Source organism: Lissotriton helveticus, chromosome 10 (assembly GCF_964261635.1).
Source record: "Lissotriton helveticus chromosome 10, aLisHel1.1, whole genome shotgun sequence".
In the NCBI taxonomy this organism is placed as follows: Eukaryota; Metazoa; Chordata; class Amphibia; order Caudata; family Salamandridae; genus Lissotriton; species Lissotriton helveticus.
Genome location: NC_136071.1, coordinates 93,341,928 through 93,359,171, shown reverse-complemented (window position 1 = coordinate 93,359,171; position 17,244 = coordinate 93,341,928). Strand labels below are relative to the sequence as shown.

At 42.7% G+C, this 17,244-nt stretch overlaps 1 protein-coding gene across 1 annotated transcript in view; it reads right to left on the bottom strand.

The window, feature by feature from the left end:
* CASKIN1 (CASK interacting protein 1) overlaps positions 1-17,244 on the bottom strand; it is a 776,040-nt gene that overhangs the window by 242,828 nt on the left and 515,968 nt on the right. Inside the window, exon 7 of the mRNA XM_078664842.1 lies at positions 10,619-10,727. Within this exon, the coding sequence (XP_078520968.1) occupies positions 10,619-10,727 (109 nt within the window). The remainder of the gene's footprint in view (positions 1-10,618; positions 10,728-17,244) is intronic.

Here is a 17,244-nt window from a genome sequence, read left to right as displayed (position 1 = left end):
GCTTCCCCAACGTGAACTGAAGGTTTCTCAATGCGAGGGGTCATGACCACTAGCAACCGCTCGTGTTGCGGATCTCGCTGAGAGGTGGTCTAGCATTGCATTTTCCCCACTCGCCAACTTAACGTTGGCGAGCAAAGCAAAAAATGAAGCATAGTATTTCAGAACACAGCGTGCTTCGCAAAATGCGGAAAACTCTGCAAACGGAGCAGAGTTCACTGCCCACAGCCTACTAAATGGTCAAAGGTATTTAAGGAAAAGTGGTACTCATGTCTTACATTGCAATTGCCTTGCTTTTGCCTAAAAAATGGCCAGGCCCACTGAAAGGTATTTTGGAAATGTGCCTTACCAGTACTAATGAGCACAGTACAGCAAGCCCTGCAGTTGGAACTTGTCTCAGATCAGCATTTAAATGTCAGGTTAAGTTGATAGGAGATCCAGTCTGATTGAGAAAATCATTCACCTGGCACACCATACTGAATATGCACTAATTTCCTCTTAAGCTAGTCTTTGGCTCAGTGTGCCTCCCCTGGGGTTGGTGTTGCTATGAGAAACTAAAGGCTATTGAAAATGCGGAAAATCCTTAGATACCATAAATTAATGTTGCAGTTTCTCGCTTTTGTAGATTTATTAATATCATTAAAGATTTAGAAATTAAATGGTGGTGCAGCCTATTCTGCTTATTAATGCACAGGTATAACTTCTGTAATATTCACTTTCCGCTTTTGTTCCATCACAATAATTATAGGTTGTACAATCATGAAATATTAGTGACATTTTTCTTTTTTATTTTGCTTGCCAGCTTCTGGGGATCTAAAGTGAAGTCTGCAATCATTTTCCAGGTTTAATGATGGTCAAAAAAGCTCAGCAGCTACAAAACCTGTCGGGTACGCATTAATATGTCTTAGCAAAGGTTCTATGCGGTCAGGCAGTCATTATGTCTTGAAGGAGCACTCAGGCATGGTAAACACTGGTGATTGTGTTAGCAGGGAAATAGTGGATGGGAAGCTGGAAAGTATTACTAGATTGGTTGAGTCTTGATATAAAATTATGATAATCTACTGTTAAGATCCAATTACCAGGTGTTAGTTGGCAGACAAAATTAAATCAGATTTGTCGTATATACACAGGAATGCAGAAGGAGAAGTAAGAAGTGAGGAACAGAGGGGAAAAGGCAGGAGGCGGACGCAGGTGGAAGTAAAGAGTGGATGTCAAGAGAAGCAAGAGAAACAAGCATTTGCAATGCAATAGGTCTCGCATTAGGAAAGTTTGAGCTATTGGTATTATAAATGACACATTTTTTTATTTATGTGTTGGTTTTGAAAATAGCGAAAATAATAGCTTTGTCATTTACAATGCCAATAGTTATAACTTTCGCAAATGTGACACCTATAGCATTTGTAATGCAATATGTGTTGTATTTACGTGACCTAGATGTATTGATATTACAAATAACAATGGCTTTTAATTTTTTAAATAATTAATACTTAAATAAAAGTGATTGTAATATATAATGGCAATAGCTTAAACTTTTGTAAATAACTTTTTGTGAAGATTATGCTCAGTGAATTTTATTGTGACGAAAATCCAAGAACAAAAGTGAAATATTAACCTCTTTTTGTGACATTTGTAATAAAGCTTGAAACATTGAGAGAACATATTTTTCTTATCTTACATTTGTTTCTTATCTTACATTTGTTAGTATTAATTCCCATCGCTTTGTCCTTGCGCGTCTGAGGCTGGGAATAGTTCACCACTTGGTGGCTTTCCCCATTGCAAAAAAACCGGGGATATGTCCGTGTCCATGTGATGGAAAATCCAAACAGAGCATTTGCCACTTCTTACTATTCTGCAATTTTTATACTGGTTTTAGAAAGTTTTATCTGAAGCAATTGTTTCTAAACTACAATATGTGCAATACAAGAGCCGCGATGCAACTGATGTTTAATTTAGCTTCCCCAGACGTGTGTTATTATGTGGCCACCTACATTTTAAAATGTATGTCACTAAGGAAATCAATCATAATATGATTTTATAATATGAATGTGTACTACTTTGTGTGTAATTTACCGCCTGAGTCAAACTGTTTACATATGTATTTATTTCCTATGCACTTTATATTGCATATTTGCACCTGCCGAAAGTACCATATGTATACGATAGGATTGGTATTTTGCACTTTACACTAGCGTTTTTGCACAAACTTGTCTTACTATAATAGTTGCTGCTACAATGTTTATAGTGACTGAATAGCCTTTTTGCACTCAAATGAGACATGCTTTGTATAATAATATAACGAAAAATGGGTTTGGTGTATAGATATTGATATAACTTAAACTGTTTCATCATTTAAAACCTACATAAATGTGAATTTGAAATTGTATTTATGTATGTTGCTATATGGTTGTACTTGTACAAACGGAATAAAGCATTTTGAAACGAAACGAAACGTATTTGAACCAGTCCTTGTTGCACAGATTGATGCTGTGGTAGCGCTGAGTGATGCTGTGGTGGCGACAAGTGATGCTGTGGCGTTCAGTGATGCTGTGGTAGCGCATAGTGAAGTTGTGGTGCCCCTTAGTGATGCTGTGGTGGTGCTGAGTGATGCTGTGGTGATGCAATAGATAGAGTGAGTGTGATAGATAGATAGAGTGAGGACGATAGATAGATAGAGGGAGGGTGATAGATAGATAGAGGGAGGGCGATAGATAGATAGATTGAGGGAGATAGATGGATAGATAGATAGAGTGAGGGCAATAGATAGATAGACAGATATAGTGATGGCGATCAGTATATAGACAGATAGATAGAGTGAGGGTGATAGATTGGTTGTTAGAGTGAGGGCGATAGATAGATAGCGGGAGGGCAATAGATAGAGTGAGGGCGACAGATAGATAGAGAGATAGAGTGAGGGCGACAGATAGATAGATAGAGTGAGGGCGATAGATAGAGCGAGGGCGATAGATAAATAGATAGATAGATAGATAGATAGATAGCGTGAGGGCGATAGAAAGATAGAGTGAGGGCAATAGATAGATAGATAGAGTGAGGGCAATAGATAGAGTGAGGGTGATAGATAGATAGATTGATAGATAGAGTGAGGGTGATAGATAGATTGATAGATAGATAGAGTGAGGGCGATAGATAGATAGAGTGAGGGCGATAGAGTGAGGGCGATAGACAGATAGATAGATAGATAGATAGATAGATAGATAGATAGATAGATAGATAGATAGATAGATAGATAGAGTGAGGGCGATAGAGAGATAGAGTGAGGGCAATAGATAGATAGATAGAGAGATAGAGTGAAGGTGACAGATAAATAGATAGAGTGAGGGCGATAGAGTGAGGGCGATAGAGATAGATAGATAGATAGATAGATAGATAGATAGATAGATAGATAGATAGATAGATAGATAGATAGATAGATAGATAGATAGAGTGAGGGCGATAGATAGATAGTGAAGGCAATAGATAGATAGATAGAGTGAGAGCGATAGCAAGATAGAGTGAGGGCGATGGATAGATAGAGTGAGGGCGATAGATAGAGTGAGGGCGATAGATAGAAAGATAGAATGAGGGTGATAGATAGAGTGAGGGTGATAGAGTGAAGGCGACAGATAGATAGATAGATAGATAGATAGATAGATAGATAGATAGATAGATAGATAGATAGATAGATAGAGTGAGGGCGATAGATAGACAGATAGAGTGAGGGCGATAGATAGATAGACAGATAGAGTGAGGGCGATAGATCGATAGAAAGAGAGAGTAAGGGCGATAGATAGATAGATAGATAGATAGATAGAGTGAGGGCGATAGATGTGTGTGGTTGTGTGTGTGTGGTTGTGTGTGTTATGCTTTGTTTTGCTATGCAATGTTTTGTTATGCTATGCTACGTTTTGTTGTGTTTGGTATGCCATGCTATGTTTTGGTAGGCTATGATATGTTTTGTTTTGTTATGCTATGTTTTGTTGTGTTTTGTTAAGCTATGCTATGTTTTGTTGTGTTATGCTATGTTTTGTTATGTTATGTGTTGTTGTGTTTTGTTATGGTATGCTATGTTATGTTTTGTTATGTTATGCTATGTTTTGTTATGCTATGCAACGTTTTGCTTTGCCATCCTATGATTTATTTTGTTATGCTATGTTTTGTTTTGCTATCCTATGCTTTGTTTTGTTATGCTATGCAATGTTTTGTTGTGTTTTGTTAAGCTATGATATGTTTTGTTGTGTTTTGCTATGTTTTGTTATGCTATGTGTTGTTGTGTTTTGTTATGCTATGCTATTTTTTGTTATGTTATGTTATGCTATGTTTTGTTATGCTATGCAATGTTTTGTTTTGCTATCCTATGCTTTGTTTTGTTATGGTATGCTATGTTTTATTTTGCTATCCTATGCTTTGTTTTGTTATGGTATGCTATGTTTTATTTTGCTATCCTATGCTTTGTTTTGTTATGCTATGCTATGTTTTGTTTTTCTATGCTATGCTTTGTTTTGAGTGAGGGTGAGAGGGTGTGAGATTGAGTGAGGGTGTGTGAGGGTGAGTGAGGGTGTGTGAGGGTGAGTGAGGGTGAGTGAGGGTGTATGAGGGTGAGGGGGTGTGAGGGTGAGGGGGTGTGAGGGTGGGTGAGGGTGAGGGGTGTGAGGGTGAGGGGTGTGAGGGGTTGAGGGGGTGTGAGGGTGAGGGGTGTGAGGGTGAGGGGGTGTGAGGGTGAGGGTGTGTGAGGGTGAGGGAGTGTGAGGGTGAGAGGGTGAGTGAGGGTGAGGGTGTGTGAGGGTGAGGGGGTGAGAGGGTGAGTGAGGGTGTGTGAGGGTGAGTGAGGGTGTGTGAGGGTGAGGGTGTGTGAGAGGGTGTGAGGGTGTGTGAGGGTGAGAGGGTGAGTGAGGGTGTGTGAGGGGGTGTGAGGTTGAGGAGGAGGGTGAGGGGGTGAGGGTGAGTGGGGTGAGTGAGGGTGAGTGAGGGTGTGTGAGGGTGGGTGAGGGTGAGTGACGGTGTGTGAGGGTGTGTGAGGGTGAGAGGGTGTGAGGGTGTGTGAGGGTGAGAGGGTGTGAGGGTGAGTGGGTGAAGGTGAGGGGGTGTTAGGGAGAGGGGTGTGAGTGTGAGGGTGTGTGGGGATGTGAGGGTGAGAGGGTTGTGAGGGTGAGGGTGACGGGTTGAGGGTGAGTGAGGGTGAGTGAGGGTGTGTGAGTGTGTGTGAGTGAGGGTGAGAGGGTTGTGAGGGTGAGGGTGACGGGTGAGTTAGGGTGTGTGAAGGTGTGAGGGTGGGTGAGGGTGTGCGAGGTTGTGAGGGTGGGTGAGAGGGTGAGTGAGGGTGAGGGGGTGTGTGAGGGTGAGGGGTGTGTGAGGGTGAGGGGGTGTGAGGGTGAGGGGGTGTGAGGGGGAGTGAGGGTGAGAGGGTTGTGAGGGTGTGAGGGTGAGAGGGTTGTGAGGGTGTGAGGGTGTGAGGGTGAGGGTATGATGGTGTGTGAGGGTGTGTGAGGGTGTGAGGGTGAGTGAGGGTGTGTGAGGGTGTGAGGGTGAGTGAGGGTGAGTGAGGGTGAGAGGGTGTGTGAGGGTGAGAGGGTGTGAGGGTGAGGGGGTGAGGGTGAGTGAGGGTGTGTAAGGGTGGGTGAGGGTGTAAGAGGTGAGAGTGTGTGAGGATGTGTGAGGGTGTGTGAGGGTGAGTGAGGGTGTGTGAGGGTGAGTGAGGGTGTGTGAGGGTGGGTGAGGGGGTGAGGGTGTGTGAGAGTGAGGGGTGTGGGGGTGTGAGGGTGAGAGGGTGAGGGGGTGTGAGGGGGTGTGATGGTGAGTGACTTGCATCGAAATAGAGCCCCAAGTGGATCTGGGATCTGTTAGCAGGATGTTAAATCACAAAAGGAAGAAAGTGCCAGGAAAGCTGCGAGGTATGGTGTTTAATGACCATCCACAGTGCTATTGGTTATGCCAATGTTTTTATACTCGCAGCTGCCATATACAGCTTACCCATTGGAGGAAACATCATAAATAGGCCCCAATTGTTCCACTCAGCGAGGTCTCAGTGTGTGAAAATGGACTCCTTCAGATCTTCAAGACAGGAAGATAGCCATGCGTCATTATGTTGATGACTGCGCTATGCTGCAGCATTTCCCACCCTCAGTGTAAAAACCCTAAAATACTTTGTGAAAGATTTAACAAAATGGATGAGAACAATCATCTTTAAATTCTACTCTAAAGCTAAATTCCTACTCCTTTATTCCAATCACTTTCCAGCATCAGTGCAAAAATCACTTGCCTTGTCCTCTAGGAATATTGCCCTTCTGATCCTCTGTGCCTCATATCTATCTTTTATTATCAATTTTAAGCTAAATATAAATGCCGCGTTTGCTAAACTTATGAAGAATGAATCCTTTTATCTCTATCTCCATCTCCTGGATATTTAAAGCCTCCATCCCTCTCTCGGTCGAACTGTGCCACCAATTCTGCCATTCTCAAATGTTGACAGAAGCAAGGCACTACTTTCAGACATTCCCAAACATACATCACCTCCCAAAGACACCCTCCATGCTTCAGCGCAACTGGTGAAAGATGCAACAAAATCAGACCACATCACTGCTTTTCTGGAAGGGTTCTTGCCTGGAGATAACAAATAACCTTAAACCGATATATTTAACACACAAATCTCTCAGCAGACTGTGTTTTGAGGTCTAAACAGATAAGACAGTCAATTCTATGAGGATTCTTTATTCCTAAAAAGATTTATTTTCCTTTTCCTGATTAGCAAACTGGCCAATACGGATTTCATGACATCAAGGTCACTTCATCAGGGTCTCGGCAATTACGGCATGATAACCAACTTTTGTCCAGAGTGACCGGTTACACTATGAGCAAGAATTCTCACCCAGTTGTCTGACTTTAACAGCCTCTGTATCCCCTTCTAACACAAACCTCTTCACTCTTTACCAACTTTCTAAAGGACAAAAACTGCACACCACAGGGTAAAAAAGAAATGCAAGAAACAAACCTGCCTGATAATAGAAATACTAATATAGCCTGTAAGCCTTTAACAACTGGTATAGTCTGAGGCAGAAGAGCTATATTGCTCTTAAAACATTCTGTCGACTGAGGGGAGAATGATCAAAATTAAAAAGGGAGAAACAGAAAGAGAAACATTGGAATGTTGGAGCAGAAGACCTTTACCAGCCATGATAAGCTGAGCCACTTCACTGTCTTCAGTGGAGCTTCCAGCATTGTAATGGTCTAATATAGCCTTATAGCCAGCTGGTGAAGGCTATACCGGTCGATAAATGCCCTTAACCCAAGTTGAGGTCCTATAAGGAGGGAGAAGAATTTTAACAACCCATATAGCCAGAGGCAGAAGGGCCATAAGGCCATCAGAACATTCCAACCACTAAGGGTAGAACGTTCTAAATTTAAAAGGAAGAAACATGAAGACAAACTTTGAATGAGCTCCTGGCTTATATCAGCCATCTTAGCCAGTCCAACAACAATGGCCATTCAAAGAGTATTGAGGGCCAAATTACTACAGTCCTTCAGCTATGCGCAACAGGCATTTCCAGGGAAGTTTGCGCAGGACTTGGAAAAAATACACCGTACAGCTTACATAAAAGATATTTCATTTACCAGTCTGTACTAGAAACACATTGATTTGTCTGTAATTCGATCTCAACCACCAAAAGTTAGAAGAGCTGGCTGCTCTGACGAAATACTTTTATCTAACAATGGGCGCTCCGGAGAACACCATGAAGGCTGTCATAAAATTAATTTCCCTGCAACCTAGCAACCGTATGTTCGCCTGTCTTGCTTCAGCCAAAGATCTTCTGCAACTTGTCACAGAGAACTGGGACCCTAGCATAATCGACTACGCCACCATCAACACAACAATAAAAAAGCAATTACGATTACGCTCTAGCAGTCTGGACATGGAATCCTTGGCAGCCAGAGACTTTAATGAGACCCAAAGTCTCCCCCACATACTGCTCAGCAACAAACCCCATCTCACGCAGCCCATGGGGAGACACGCCTTACATCGGATCCTAGCAGCCAGACTACATCCGCTCCCCCTAAAAGAATTATATCCAACTGGGAAAGCACGGCTGGGAATTCCGGAGTATCCCCTCTGCAAATACAAAAGAGAGTCCCTAGCCCACATCTTAATTTGCTGCCCTGCTCTGCGGCTAGTTCGCAAAATCCATCCTTAGACCTATTCTTTCCCAACGGGGCACCCGTACAGCAAAGGAGGCAGTCCAACAGCTTTACACTCTGGACATTGTAAAGCATATGGCCAACTTTGGGAAATTTGTTCACCATACCCGTATAATATTGAAGGACAAGTCCCCACAGGTTGAGTGCGGTGAACAGTCCAGCGGCCCCTAAATGTCAGGCTCATTGTCTCAGATGTCTGGCAATCACTGAACTACTGACTTGCTTAACTTAAAATACAGTCGCTATGTTGCCTGTTTTAATAAAAGAAGGAAACATTTTAACAATGTCCTGCACATATATTTCTTCTTCGACCCCCAAAAGTTTTTAACGTTGTATTTTGTAATGGTTTTGATTAACCACACAAATAAAGAATGTATTCATTTATTATATCAGCCATTATAAGCCAGGAACAACTCCACTGACTTCAATGGAACTCTCAACATTCTAATGTTTTAATATTGAATAAAAGTAAGAAACTGAAACCAGGCCTTTTTCAGTACAGCCTGCAAATGGTAAAATCAGACCCAAAAGCCCAGCCCAAAGATGGTGGAATAAGATCTCAGAAGACAAGCCCGCAGTTGGCGGAATGAGGTCCCAAAATCTCTATGCACAGATGGTGGAATGAGATCTAAGAACACAAAAAGGCTGAACTCAGTCAATAGCCGAGTAAAGACTTTTCAGGTAACATTTCCTGCCTTAACTGCTATTTATACCTATTCTTATGTTTAGCTATCTGTAAAGCTCTCTGCTGTTTTTATGGCAATAAAAATGGTTTAAATAAATAAATAAGCTTCCCCGGCTCTGAAAGTGCAGACGGCAGCTGGCATCAAAGATGGTGTTTAACAACCGTAATGCACAGGGTGTGGAGTGCTATTTTCTTTCCGCCACACTGAGGCCATTGTTGGCACAGAGAAGGGGCTCTTTAATCTGCCTCTTGCATTTGCTTTTACAGACAGAACTGAAGCATTTAGAGGCAGGCGCTGCCTCAGTTCAGCTGGAAGAAAGCCTTTCAATGAAGCGCCTCACGGGGAAAACATGACGCCACAGCAGTATAGCCCCTGGGGTGGTACCTTTGAGGTTGGCTTAGCAGGGGAGGTTGAGGGAGATGGCTAGAACGGAGGCTTGAGAAGCGAGCGAGTGATGCATCAGATGAGAGGGAGGAGGGAGAACATAAAACACCCACCACCCCCGGGGATCTCTTGCACTGAGGTGAGTGGTTTAGAGAGGGGACATAGAGAACAGGGACTCAGAGAGGAGGCTGAACAGTGAATCGGCCCCTACCCTGGCGGCCCACCGGGGAAACGCCCGGTGCCCGCTACGGACAGTCTGGCCCAGACAGTGGGAGAAGAGAACAGAGCTGTTCTGAGAGAGCACTACAGGAGTGGGTGTAGTCTATATTGCTGGAACAAGGGATATTCTATGTAGACATGTGCCAACGGGCATGGGCAGGAGGACAGTGTCGAGACAACTTTAGTGCTAAGTGTTTTTTGTGGCTACGTTGGGCCAATAATAGTGGTTTATTCTTTGAAGGATTTAATAATTACTAGAGAGGTGGCTTGGGCGACTATAGACAAGGGCTTCTTCTAGGAACTGTAACAGATCAAAGCAGTCTGCTGTTTTTGATGCAGTTTGGAAAATGTTCCTCTTGGTGCCTCAGAGAGTACTGGTGAGTGAACATGCATCTGGGCTCTGGGAGCTGAGGCAGGGATTCTATCAGACACGGTAAAACAGCACAGCCTTAAATTGCAACCAAGTGGTGTCCTGAAAGGACAGCAAAAACCTGAAAATTGAATTTTCCTATGTATGGGAAGCCATCTGGATTTTTTTGCCTAGACCTCAGCCAGTCATCGCACCATTTCTGCTTCGTAGTCGTTCCTTCAGGCATTGTGGGAATTGAATTAGCAGCAATCAGTTCACTTGTTATGCATAGCATGTGTGCAGCTACAGCGCAAGGAATGTTTTGTGAAGGTAAGACTCGAAACCGGGCCGGACTGGGAACCGAAACCGGCCCTGGCAAACTGCTCCCCCCGCCCCTCTTGGGGAGAGGGGGGGTGCTGCCGAGTAGTTTGCGAGGGTTGGTTTCAGCCGATTTTGTTACAGGAGGCCGATATTGCCGGCTTCGGTAACAAAAAACGCCCCCCCAGGGGCCCAAAACTGGCCCCAACCCTAGCGGTCCACTGGGGAAACGCCCGGTGCCCACTACAGCCAGTCCGGCCCTGACTCAAAATCTACCAGTCCTCTGTTAGCCGGGAGGCAGAATGGGCTGTTTCCCCCTCTAGCTATGCTGCTGATTAGAAGTAATGCACAAGCAATGTGCTGGATACCCATTGCATAATGACTATGCTGAGTTTTACCAACTCTCTGTATGGACAAACCCCAGACCTAAAAGAGGATTTTAGCCAATCACAAGTACAAAGAAACAAAGAAACAGACTTACATCCAACAGCAGCCGCACCACCTCCGTCTTCCCGCAAAGGGACGCCTCATGCAAGGCAGTGCCCGACTTGGTCTGCCGGTTGATGTCGATGCCAGCTTGAAGCAGGAGCCTGACAGAAGGGTTTCACCAAAAGGGAAAGAAAAGAAAAAAACGATAAGACCACCTTTCAAACACCTTTTTACACTGGTCAAGCCAGCAGCAGTCTTGTTGCATTGCACCCTGACAAAGTCTTTACATTTGAGAAGGCTTGGCTAGTATATGAACTTCCTTTCTACAAGCAATTCAGAATGTACAGTGTTGATGTTACACTGGGTTGTAAGTTATCATTCCAACATCGACAATTTCGATTTGTAATGTTTTCTGCAGACTGATTGAGACCTGTAATAATTGCAAGGAAAATGACGGATGTTTATTGTTCAATAATTTATTTGTTTGAAAAAAATGTTTTCCCTTTTAAGTTCTGTGACTGGATTTAATATTCTTCTAACTCCGAGACAGGGATGTTTTGAGGCAGGTTAACACTCATGGCTATATACATTTGGTCTATTTTCTAAACAGGTTTTGAAAATTCTGGGGCGAAATTGTTAATAAAGATGCTATAAAATGACAAATAATTCTATAAAAAATATGACTGCTTGTAAATCTGGCATAATTACTATTGAATTTCACACATTCTTGATCTTGCGGCTCTTTGTTTTGTAACAGTGTACTATGGGGGAATTCCACTTGACCAGTTGCAATGGTTTCTATTGGATTCTGCTGCGCTTTTGGCCAATGACTATACTTGTCCTGTGGAAAAGCAAAGCAGCAATAGCAATAGTCCCCAAACAAAAAATTCTGAATTCGCAAAATTACATGAAAACTCAACTAAATTCCGCAGAGTTCTGCAACCAGGAGGAAATCGGCACATCATGCTGTTCCCACTGAGTTTTTTGTGCCAGGAGCATGTTCCATGCTGCAAAATCAATCAATATGTACGGCACCACATGGTGTGCCAGAGAACGCTATTTATTTGCTGCCGCTCAAGTAAAATTTCTTCTCGAGCGGCAGCTTTTTTGCCACAACCTGTTGCGACCGCCAGCGCTGAGAAAATCTTACTGGGTCCCCTCCGAGCATTCGAAAATCGCTCTAGGGGATGCCAATTTTTGCTTGGCTACTTCCTGTTAGCGAGCCCCGCGCAAGAAAAAGCTCCGCCACGTGGCAGTTGGTAGAATTAGGCCTAAAAACTGTGTAACATACGTAACACGGAGTGGCCAAAACTCCACCAACTCTGCCAGTGGAGCAGAATTTACTGCCCACCCCTAAAAATAGAAGACCAAGTGAAATCGACACACCATTAGATGCAAATAACAGTTCAAAGATGCAACTGACATCAATTAGCAATCTCTGTTTACCAGTTATGAATTAGGCCGGGGTAAGGTGAACTCCGCTCTGTTTGGTAAGTTTTCAGAGTTTTTCAACTCTGCAGAGCTCGCAGAGTTCTGAAAAATTCCGCTCAGCTGAGTTTTTTCCTCGCTTGCGCTCACAAACGTTAAGCTGGCAGGCACGAGTGAGGAAAGTCCAATGCTAGACCACTTCCCAGTTGGATTTCTTAACACAGGCAGGAGCGGATGGTCACTAACACTTCAGAACGTCTACTCGAGCGGCAGAAAGAAGCAGCGCCCTCTTGCGTGTGATGCCATTCGCGCTGATTTTACAACGTGGGACAAATACCTGGTGCTAAAAATCAATACGAATGGCACGTGGTAATGCACCCTGCTACTTGTGGAACTCCAGGGAGCATGGTGGGAGTTTTTTTGTCACTGCCACATAGCAGAACTCCACGACCTCCGCCCAAGCCTTTTCTGAACATGCCCAAAAATCCACAGACCAGAAAATATCTACAACTGTCGAACCATATTTTTCACCAGGACTACTTATTTCTAGAACTTGTGTGACAAATGTTGACAGCGCAACTTGTTACAGCTGTGTTGCACACAGCTAACTGGTATTAAAGAGACACACTTCTCTATCAATTTTCATCACCACTGTTCAGGATTTTGTGTACTCTCTACCTCATCACAATTATAGGAGCCCTGGCATGCTACACACTCAGCTAAAACATCTGAAATTTGAGGAAACAGAAGATCAAGTGGAAAAATCCAAAACCGTAAGTAACTTTGGTCAGTGGTCAGGAAATACAGGAAATCTGTTGTGCAACTGAGGCTGGGAGAAAATTTGCAAAATAACAGCAAATGAGTCGTCGACTGTGTTGCTTTTCTGTTGCACGGGCATCTGGGTAACTTCTGGGGCCACAGGTCTGTTTTTGGAAAAAACAGACCTAAATGATAAATCAATTTTAGGCGTAATCTGGTCCAAAAAATCTGTCATAGGTTTTTCTCACACCTGCCAGGTAGTCTTGAATCCCCGGAGCGCATTGGCCTATACAGTACCTGTTTATTGTAGGTTTGGTTTGATTTCCCGGCATTCTCCACACATATTCCTTTTACCCATAAGGATTGATTTAATTTCATTTGTACTAAATTGCAGGATACTATGAGGTTCTAAGGGATTAAAGGATTAAAGGCTTCTCCTAGTTCGTGCAATAGGGTATTTCTGTACTGACGCCAAGGTATTTTATTAAAACGGTCCATACCTATGCAATTCTTGATGATCTCGCTGGCGAACTTAGTACCCTGCTTTGCCCAGATACCATGCCAATTCATCAATGTATTATAGTGGATAATGTCCTCTAGGTACTCAATGCCAAGTTCTTTATGTGCTATAAAAGCAGGAGTTGAACTTGACATATTTTTGGTACTTATTTGTAATCAGACTTTGACATCGAGCAATAGATTTAACCACAAAAGGGGGGGGGGAGGAGCAGGAGAAAGGCAGACAAAGTAACAATTAAAGAAATCAGGTATGTAAAAGACATAGGGGCAGGGAATATCTGGTGGTGGACCAAAGCGGTGTGAAGTGGAATCAAGACTACGTAGTCTTGATATTCATCACCCTGACGGTCAATAGCACCGACCATGACATTCTGTGAAAAGCTTTGGGCCCGGCAGTTATTCTGTTACAAATGAAGCACTGATAAGCAGAGTTGCTTAGTTTGTATTAATCATTTTATAAATATGAAGAGATTAATGGTCTGTATAAACAATCATGGTTCAATGGTCTTTAGAAATTATTATCTAAATAAGCAGCCTTTGATGGTTTGCTCAGACCATGATAATGATAACCGCAGCCTGCTGGTCTGTCTGAATAGACAATTATGTAATTGAACATGGTCCAATGATCTGTTTAAACCTTTACATAACTGAGACTGACTGCATTACTAGCAATGTGGTATAACTCAGTTGGAACAAATTATGATTTATTGTTGGACAGCCTTGCTAATCAAACACTCTGCATCTAAACGATCTGCTTGAAGGCTCAGGGTGCAGCAGCGAGAACATGCTCTCTGGAACAACGCAATCTTAAGTGCACTTCTGAAACAATAGTGGCTGTCAATATTACTTAGCAATTTGGGCAGGCCATCTTTGAGTTTACCACCACCACCATTTTCCCAACTGTTCATATTTTGCTATCCTTGTAGGCAATTTTGTGACGAGATATTTCAGCTACAATGGGGCTCAACCCCACATTGCCATAGGGTACATAATAAATTAAAGTCGATTCCACATTTAACGGACATCTACTGCCTCTTCATCCGGACTGAGATTAAATGATCTTCCTTTTTCGTCAGGATGGCTCGGGCTGCCACCTGTTCAATAGACTGGAATCTTTAAAATACAACAGGTCGCAAATGCTCTGGGCCTTGGTAAAAGTAACACAACACACATGCAAATGATATGCTCCATTACCAATATTTACATTCTTCAAACTATGTACACTTCTGGGAAGAGAGGTTACATCATGATGTATCAGACTCTGTACCCTCAACTGGAATGGTTATCCAGATTCTCTGAGTACTACAAAAGAAAGCTTGGCATCTTATACTACTCACCTGATAAGATATTACTTCCTATAGGAACATAACTATTTATGAAACTTTAAGACGAGCCCTTTGATATGAAAACATACCCATAGTCCCAGTTGGTTACCTTGTATGAAAAAGCAACCCCACTGTCCCCAGTGTATGTCTCCTTGTAAACACAGAACAACGGTACCTGTAATACTCATTTTGCAGATTGGACGTGCTGTCAATTCACATTCTGTGCATAATCCTGCCATCTAGTGCTGGGCCCAGATGATTACAAGCTATTTTTCAGTTTAGAGGTGACTTGTAGAACATCTCCTGAAACCACAATGCACCAGGACAGATTCCGCCTCAGACTGTAACATGTATCCACAATCTTATCAGTCAGGGAGAAGGTCCTTCTATAAAACAGCATCTCTTGCTCATCAGCCTATCCATTTGTGGGTAATATTTGCTGTTAAAGGATATGTCTCCTCAAGTGAATGTCCTGCCAAAGGCTCCATGTCTCATAGAAAGCTATCAGTTTTTAGAACACTCCTTCAAAAGAACATTTCCTTACTTGCCCACTTGTCCTAATTTTAAAGGTGAACTTGATTTGAGGAATTGCTGTTTGTGTTTTCAGGCCCACTTAACAGAGTGCATCGCCATCAAAGACCAATCGAGATAACAAGCAGGTTGGCTTATCACCCAATGTGTTTGGTGACAAGACAAGAATAGATTTCCTGTCACTGAAAACTGCTCATCCATTTTCCACTCTCCATAAATTGACATTTACAAAGCTACTGCTTCCCTGGCTGCATAAGCCTAGACCCATTGAATGTCTGATGGGAGCATGCAGCCACCGCAGAGGTGTTGCGCTCAGAATATGCTACTGTCTGGGAGAACTTCAAAGAGAAGAAAGATAGATAAACATGCAAATGTGTGAAAACAAGCTTTCCATTTTTATTAATTATGTCCAAAAATAAACAATTACAGTTGCATTAAAATCGAGAATATAAATGACACTTCGACAATGATACTAAAATGGCCCGTTGAGGAATTCACTAAATTTAAGAAATTATCAAATATATGAAATTTTAAGGCATCTATCAATCTGGCATCCTAGAGAGACTTTAACTTAACAATTGGGCATTCCATATTTGATTCTAGAAACGTAGGTGTTACTGTGCTGTCCTTTGGCAGTTTAAAAATATATAAGAAAGAAATGACAAAATAAATGAATAACTATTGGTACACTGCTGTAAGGTTGCCTTGTTCTTTTCTAACCTTCTGAATGTGCAGGAAATTTATGATATGGCTTCATTTAATACATTTAGGGAGGAGATCCCTGCCTAATTGAATTTCTGAGCAAATTTGATTTCCAGAGCCTTTGCAGTACCAAAGTATGTGAAATTTCTGTGTTGAAGGCCAACTAATAATACCTATCCAATGTAGGTGGTAGACTACAGCTTTGCTGGCAACCCTAATGCCTGCTGATTAGTTCTGGTCTGACTTTTTAAGAAGGCGGAGGAGAAGCATGGGACACCAATCTATAACAAGTGGTGTAACAAAAGCCCCTGAGCTCCAGGGGTCCCTTCTGGGACTGGCAAGCCTCTGGCCAGAGAGCTTCGGGCTGTGTAGGAGCATGGGGGCCACCTGCATGTACTTTTCAGAGGGCCACCCTTATGTTTTGTTACATCACTTTCTATAACCAAGTGCTTTACACAGGCAAAGAGAAGGTGAGTGTGGATGACACACACCAGAGTAGCCACTCAATTTTCAGCTACCGGTGCATCAACCAATAGAACCTGTGCAATGAATGGGGTCTCTAGCACCGAGGCTGACCAGCACACATGGCCAGTCATACAGCTCTATTTATGGTACTCTTCTGCTTCTAAACCATGACAACTCCTGTTGGCGTGAAGTCACAAGAACAGGTGAGGACTCACCTGCAAGATCCTTTAAGAAAATGCCACTCAGCAGCACCCTCTCGGCAGGGTCGAAAGCCGGGATATAATGGAAAGGGGTGTCTTATTTTTGCACACTGTCTGAAAATATTAGTGACTATGGACTGGTGGTGCAAAATTTTTTTTAATAGGGTTGCCCTAAGAGGATATGATATTTTTTTTAAGTCCCGAGGATTGTACTGCAGATCTGTTGTTTTGTATTTTCTGCTCTTCTATGCACTCGCTGATCTCGGATTCTATCTCGCACTCGGCCAAGGCACAATGCACTCTGAGTACGTTACTCACTCATCTGAGTCACCTAACCCACCAACTTTGAGATGCACTGGTAGGAGAGAGACACATCCCTGAACCCTACATAAATTGCCCTAGTCTATCAAACGTTTTTGAAACTTTCCCTGAAGAAGAGGATACAAAAAAGGTACGAAACATGTTGTTGGAACCACAAATTATATTTATAGAAATGTCACTGTGTAATTCTTTGAAGGAATGTTTTCCTACATGACACTGTGTTAATGACTTGAAGACTGCCCAACCTGATAGGAGCTCACTAATTTTTGTCATGGCCACAAAATGTTGGCAAATGTGGCTAGATAAGTTGCCAAACCCTGATAGAAAACCTTAACAACAAAAGTAACCTGCTTCTTTAGAAAGAGTGCTTGGTGACAAAGACAGTCTTTTCCTTCTTTCTGAATATATTCTCCTTGAAACAAAAAATG